Source organism: Buceros rhinoceros, unplaced genomic scaffold, assembly GCF_000710305.1.
Source record: "Buceros rhinoceros silvestris isolate BGI_N320 unplaced genomic scaffold, ASM71030v1 scaffold6941, whole genome shotgun sequence".
Taxonomy (NCBI): Eukaryota; Metazoa; Chordata; class Aves; order Bucerotiformes; family Bucerotidae; genus Buceros; species Buceros rhinoceros.
Window position 1 is genome coordinate 37,527 of NW_010392445.1, and position 7,216 is coordinate 44,742.

The 7,216-nt window shown below is 38.5% G+C and overlaps 1 protein-coding gene across 1 annotated transcript in view; it reads left to right on the forward strand.

Moving 5' to 3' along the window:
* SFSWAP (splicing factor, suppressor of white-apricot family) overlaps nt 1-6,660 on the forward strand; it is a 44,179-nt gene extending 37,519 nt beyond the window's left edge. Inside the window, exons 16-18 of the mRNA XM_010144476.1 lie at nt 3,215-3,385; nt 3,960-4,032; nt 6,243-6,660. Coding sequence (XP_010142778.1) covers nt 3,215-3,385; nt 3,960-4,032; nt 6,243-6,308 — 310 coding nt within the window. The 3' untranslated portion in view covers nt 6,309-6,660. The remainder of the gene's footprint in view (nt 1-3,214; nt 3,386-3,959; nt 4,033-6,242) is intronic.
* The last annotated feature ends 556 nt before the right edge of the window (nt 6,661-7,216 follow it).

A 7,216-nucleotide genomic window follows, 5' to 3' on the forward strand; every position in this document is an offset into this window, starting at 1 on the left:
TGACATCTCGTCATATCTGCACAGATAAGGGGAGACTCCAGTTTAGCAAACGGTAAGCTTCACATTTAGCAACTATTTTACTGGCAGAATGGAATGTGTGGTATGACTCGAGGTGCCGTTTTCGAGAGCACCTTGCATATAGTGCCTCTGAACCTGTTCTAATCAAAACAGCAAACCAGCCATTATTTCAGCTCACCGACTGCAGAAGAAAACCATCATCTGCAAAGTGTGTGCCTAGAAGGCTTTGAAATGTTCTGTGTCTCTAATGTTTTGTGGCGTGTTGTATCTTCAGCATGCAAGGAAGTGAACATTTTTCATTGTCGTATGAAACCCAACACGTTGAAGTTACTAAACTGAGTTTACTGAATTTTTCTCTTCTTTGGTGAAGATTTAATCTTTAACTTGTTTCTCTGTATCTCTTGTGAAATCAGCAAAGAGATCATTCTCAGCTTTATGATTATTAAAAAAATCTCTCTTGTTTCTTAAGATAACTTCCCATCTCTTGACAGCCTCTAATTAATTGATGTGTGGTATGTATAATTGAGAGCTTCATCAACTGATTCAGTTTTTTGCATTCATCAACTCGAGATAATAGAGGCTTCTGTGGAACTCGGCATGCAAATTTGGATTTGCATGGAAGCTGAAAGATATGGAAGCTGAAAGATATGGAAGCTGAAAATGCCTTTTTTTTTTTATCAGCACACAAGAATTTTTTCCCAGCCCTATGCTGTTTTTACTGCAGCCTTGGTGTGTCTGCTGCTTGACCACTCCAATTTTAAGCTATAAATTATTTTTGGAGTTATTCCACTCCAAGTGGTAAATTACGATGACAATTGTGGAACAAACTAGATTCCTCTTTAAACAACATTGTTTCTATAGGTGGAAATTGTAAGCTTTTGTTAGGCCTCACACAGGAAAATGGAACACTCTGCAGTGAAATAGGGCACTAAGTGCAAAAAACATAGACTGAAGAAAGAATATTGTCGTTAAACAGAGATGAGGGTATTTTACAGCTCTGGCTGCAGAAAGCCTGCTGTTTCAGCCCTGTTCAGGCCAACGTGTTAAACTTAAAAGTAAAACCGTAGATGTTGATGGCCGGTTTTCATCCTCAATTATGGAGGAGACTCTTGACAGTGGTGTAGTGGAAGCAAGATTTGGGTTCAAGGTCTGGTAAAAGCTGATTACTGAGGCTTCCTGCGAGTGAGTACTGTATATTTTGCCTGATAGCTGAGAGCAGATTTCAATCTTACCCAGCAGCAGTCAGCTGAGTAGTTTTTATTAACCCTAGTTACACTATGAAGTTGGCCAGCTTTAGAATCCAGTTCCATCAGAGGACTGAAAACTAGGACTAATAAGTACTGCAATGTTTTAAACTTCCTCGGGGCATTATCCTGGTATCAGTCATAATGCCAGCATTGCTTGTAGATTTTTAGGTATATTTCCAAGAGAAAATACGTAAGAACGAGGAGGCTGTGCTTTGCTTTGTCTTGGGAATTACTGGCTCACTGCTTGTAGGATGAGGTGTACTTCAGAGTAAATACTACAGTTGGGGTTTCTTCTGCTTATTCTTAGGCAGTTGCCGTCATAGTCGCTTTAAAAAGAAGTCTAACATGAATCAGTGTTTTAATCTAACTGCAGTGAATTACTTTCCACAGAGAATATGTATATGGCTTTGTACCTAGAAAAATAGTAAAAAATAAGACTAGTTTTAGCAAATGGATTGTTCTAAAAATGCAAAATTGATAGACACATTCATTCAGCCAATATGATGTTTGCTTCTCGTAATCTCAGATGAAAAACGTCCAAAAAGCTCACTCTAGACTACTCTTCTTACGTGATGTTTGCAGAGATTTTCATGAGTTAGATATGAAATCTGTTCACAGCTTGATTACATGATGATGTTTTAAGAACTGAGCAATTACAATACATAATTAGCTAGTCAAGGAATCTCCAACTTTGTAGCTATGTTTTGTGTAGTCGTGAAAATGTTAGAGGCCAGTAGAGCTGTAGGGTTTTTCTTCTGCACTTACTGATTATTTACACTTAGAAAAGTGTCAGGAGGTTTTGCAATTTTAAGTCTTGAGTGTTAAATTCTGTATGAAAATCAGGCATTTGATGAATTCTGAGCACCAGAGGTATACAATGTTTATGTGGGAATTTAATATGTGATAGCGTAGCTGCTTTTAAAGCAGCAAATTCTGAAGAAAATCAGAATAGAGGAACCAATAATGTGATACCTGATGACTCAAAGTTTTAGTGTTCTAAGATGTTCTAGAAGCTTCAACAGCATTTGAATAGACTTACAGCAGTGCGTGCTAGAGGGCAATACCTGCAGTGAGGAATTGCCTGACTGTAAGTCATTACTCCAGTAATTCTAATTACAGTAATATCAATAATGGTATGTAAATCATACCGACATAAATTTGTAACTACGTATAAAGGTTTTGATAGCTCCTTCTCTAGCATAGTACTAATTGAATTCTCTTTGAGCTTAACATTGCATATGAGGAGGCTACCTCTGTTTTTCCCTTCTGTCAATAAGGAACACATCAGGTACCATTCCAGCTGTCATAGTGACAAACATTTCTGTATCTAATTTCAAAGTCATAAAGGGTTTGCACTTAAAACGTGTTGCTAGGCCTAGGCTGGTTTGAGTGTCGTGCGATTTTGAGCCTGTGGTTTGTTGCAATATAGATTGGATCACATGGAAAGGAGTAACTTTCCTTAAAAAACAACCAACCAACCAACCATGGATTTGCATAGCTATGATTCCATAGTTGGCTCATTTATGAGCTAGGAAAATTGTGGGTGATAGAAACTTGAACATTTCTTCTTGTATTCTAAGTGTCTGATTTGTTTGGGAAGGAACTTCCCTCTAGCAAAGTTATTCTGCAAATCAGGGGAAGACTTTCCATTGTCATCCTTTAAACTATCGAATACTGGCCAGCAACTCCCGTGTACCCATGAAGCAGCATTCCAAGTGAGGGTAGCAGTAGTTGCCCTAATGTACTGTTTTAAAAAGAGCTTCTGAAAAAGTGTTTTGTACAACCATGGAAGTGCAGTATTGTGGTAAGACTCTAATGCTTGCTGATTGCATGAGAAGCATCCTGTGGAAAAGGGCTGCATAAGCTTTTAGAAGCGTGAAAAGTAACTTCAACTGAGCTAGTGTAGTATTGCTGTAAATATCCTTCAATAAAATGTTTTCTTTTCGCAGAAGTCCCCACGAAAAGAAGAAGAAGAGGCGGTCTAGATCACGTACCAAGTCCAAAGCTAGATCTCCTTCACCATCCACGTCACCAGGCAAACCATCCACACACAAAAATTCCATACACTCAACTAGTGTCTCTCCTGTGGAGAGCAGGGAATCCAGCCAGGAACGCTCCAGGTAAGATGCTCTTGTGCAGCACTGATGTCTCTTGACTCTGAGTGTGTCTTCTGACGTAACTTGTGTGGTGAGGAGCTGTGTGTGTGTGTGTGTGTGTGTGTGTGAGAGTATTAAAAGTAGAGGATACTGCGAGGACAGCACTGTGTGCATCAGTCTAGTAAAGACATTGGATCTCTGTTGCCTGCTGGAGTAGACATCTCTTAAAGTAAAACTGGTACAGAAAATACTGCAACCGAATTCTAAGTTAGAAATCAGAAACTCTCACTAAATGGGATAACTCTTTGAAGTAGAATTTTAATAGAGTGGTTTGAGTTGTAAGTGTGAGTAAGATTCACAATTAAATTATTTCTACAGAATGTGGAACAGTCCTTTTAAAAATTCCTGGGCTCTTCAGATTTCTCTGTATCAGTGGTACAAGTGACTCTTGTGACTGACTTATGGCTTCTAGTTGAATGAGAGGGCTGTTGACTAACATGTGAGAGACTTTACAATAAAACCCAAAATTGTGATGGTGAGTAAAAAGCATTTTTAAATCATTTACTACAAATTTCTAATTCTAATTTTACTTTTTTAGGGGAGTTTCTCAGGAAAAAGATGGCCAAATCTCTTCAGCAATTGTGTCTTCAGTGCAGAGTAAAATCACTCAGGTACAAATAAACCAGTTCAGAGTACGTTGCCTAATTAAGAGTGTCCATCATACCATTGTCTCCTCTTCCTACCTGGTACAATTTGAGCTTTGCATATCATGTAGAGATACGTTCATTGTCATTCTTAATCTCTTTGCTTGTGAGAAAAACAATTCTGTTCCTTCTCTAGCTACTGTCCTTTCCAATTTAATCAAGCCTCTAAAGACCAAGCTGCACTGATTTTACTGCAGTGTGTCCACTGTTAAGATATGAAAGTCCCCGCTCTGCCCAGCAGCCCAGTTACCGATAGCAGTGTTCCTGAGAGCCCGCCTTACCACGCAGGGCTCTTAACAAGCTCTGTGGAAGAAGGAAGGAAGGAGAAATACATTGGCAAAGTCTTAAGTGTGTAATGTTGGCAATAGAAGAAAAATATGTTCTCTTGCAAACTGGAGTAAGTGTGTGCTTTGCATTAAGCAGCATCTTCCAAGTCGCTTATCTTACCCTTGGTGTTGTTTATGTCTCTGAACTATTGATGTTATGATTTCTTTGATACATTCAAGTTCGCTGTGAATCATGGCATATCAGCTATGTGCCTCTATATGCTGTACAATAATCTAAATGCATCCAGCTTCCCTAATGCAGTTTTAAGATACCCAACCTCTGTCAGAATAATTCCGTTCCTTTTTCAAAAGCTACTGCATGGTATCACTCTTTAAAAATTTTAATTTCACTCATCCTCTTAAAGTCTTCATGCATATTTAACTTTCTTTCAATTGAATATGCCAAGTTTAGAGGAGGAAAGCTCTTAGTTATGCTTTGGAAAAGTGACAATATAAAATCAGAGTTGCTTTTTATATTCTCTTTTTTTTCAGTGGATAGATTATTCTTTCAATAAATTAACGTTCAAAAATTTAGTTCCGCTAGGGAAGTAGTGGTAGCTGGGAAATCATTGTAGTAGACTAGTACCTTACGTACTATATTTGATCCATTTTCAATGAGAAACCCAAACCAAGAATATTCAGGAAAACAGAAAATAGCAAGTATAGACACCAGAGAAAGAAAATGGAGTGCTAACGCCGCAGCAGTTCTTAGGCTACCAAACATGCACAGAAATTCCTGGTACGAGAAATGAGACATGATACATCATGATGTTCAAAGTCGGGTGAACATCCCACCCTTTGAAACCATGCACCCTTCAGACAGAGGCAGTCGGTTCATGCGTTTGCTGGGTTCGGTAGGGCTTGTGGCGTAGGGTGGCGTTACAGGGTTCTGCCTGCTCGGAGTGCAGTGGTAAGAGGAGAAACTCCTGTGAATCTGCAAGATATTTTCCAACTGAGATTAGCTGAGCATCCTTTTATTTTTAAGGGCCCAAAGAAATGTAATTTACCTAATTATTACTAAGATTATTTTGCTGCCGGTGTGCTGGCTGACCCTGCCCAACTCAGTGTCTCTGAATTCCCCTGTGAAGTGTTCCAGAGCTTCAGATGAAAAAGCCTTTAAAAGAACTAAGGATTTTAATTCATTTATATTGCATTTGTGAAGAAATGTTTTAAGTAACTTTAATTTATTACTGAGACAAGCTTTTCATTTTGTGATCACTTTTTGCAACCCAATTATTGGATGCTGTTCACATGAAATTTTATTTCCTCTTGAACTGCTGTTCCCACTGGGCACTCAGACAAGACTGAGAGTTACTGTTGGTTTCACAAAAGCCTTAATGTTCCGGTCACTCTGTCCTATGTGAAAATACCACTGCCCTGTAAACTTTTGGTTCAGGTTTACAAAACAAACAGGAAAGCTTTCTGTTACAGAGTATACTAATACTCTCTTCTTGCCATCTGTGTCTCTTTGTTCTCCTTTTTTTTTCTTTTTTAAGCCTTTGGTGGTTAGTAGATGTGTGTTCAGTTTTTGTGAAGATATGTTTGTAGTTTCTTTTCAATTTCGGTGGACTTGATTTCTGTGTTGTGTTGTGTAGAAACTGCTCTAAATATTTACACAGAGCACTTTGTAGCGTTGTAGTAAAATCATGCTTCAGTTGCTGTCCTAGGAACTTTCTCCAAATAATTTTGCTCATTTATCCCAGGGACTGTTAATATCTGGCGATGACAAATCTACATCTCCTGTGTGACTGGAGCACAAGCTAACCCCTTCACACAGGTTTTTGCAACCACATGCCTTCACTCCCTTCAAAGCCCAGATGTATCTGATCGTTTCTCTTTCATTTTCTGCAGGATCTTATGGCCAAAGTGAGAGCAATGCTTGCAGCTTCCAAAAACGTACAAACTAGTGCCTCCTGAGACCTGTTGAACTGACCGTCAAGAAATGGTGTGAAAAAGAACAATATAATAAAAACTGCCTCATCTCAAATGTACAGCTGAGCTTAGCTCACTTGGTTCACAACCCGTCTAATATTACCGGAACTCGAGGAGCTAAAACCTGTCTTTCTGTACAGAAGTGTCTCCTTGAAATTTCATTAAACTTTTTCAGCCAGAATCTCTTTGGAAAGTTTTTGGGTTTTGTAAATTGATTTTTTTGACTAATTCTTCAGTAACATTTTATGATCAGCAGTCTGTATGTGTATATTTGTAAATATCATGTTTCCGTGAAAGAAGTATTACACAATAATAAAGGAAACATCTTTCATTAGCTGGAGTTTTTGTGGAGTCCTTAATTGTTGGCTGTTGACTTGTGTTACAAATTTAATTTTTTTTTTTCTTTAGTACTTTCCGTGTTTTAAAATAACAACTGTCTGGCCTGCCTGAGCGCCTTAAGCTGAGAAATACTTTTTATCTTCCTTTATGCAGAGAACAACCTAGGAAGAATGCTTGTTTGTTGGGATGTTAGTGGCCAGGTTTGGACAAGGGCTATGACTTTCCGTCCATCATTATAAAGATCTCTGAGCCTCCATTTGAGGAGCTGACCCTTTGAAGTCGGTGTAACTAATGGGCCGTAGCCCCTTTGTTTCTGTGTGCCTTGCTCTCTCTAGTTAGCTACAGAGAAGGAGTATGTTGTTGTCCTCATTCAGCAGGCATAATTTACAGAAATCCAGTGATTCTGATTTAACATCTTTCATATGGTTGAAAAACTTGTTAAACATCTGTTTTACTGACACGTCCCAGTTAACACTTTGCAGAAAGCTTGTGGCTTCAGTATGATGTTACACATTTGTTGTTGTACACTTTGACTATTTAAATTTTTAATGGAA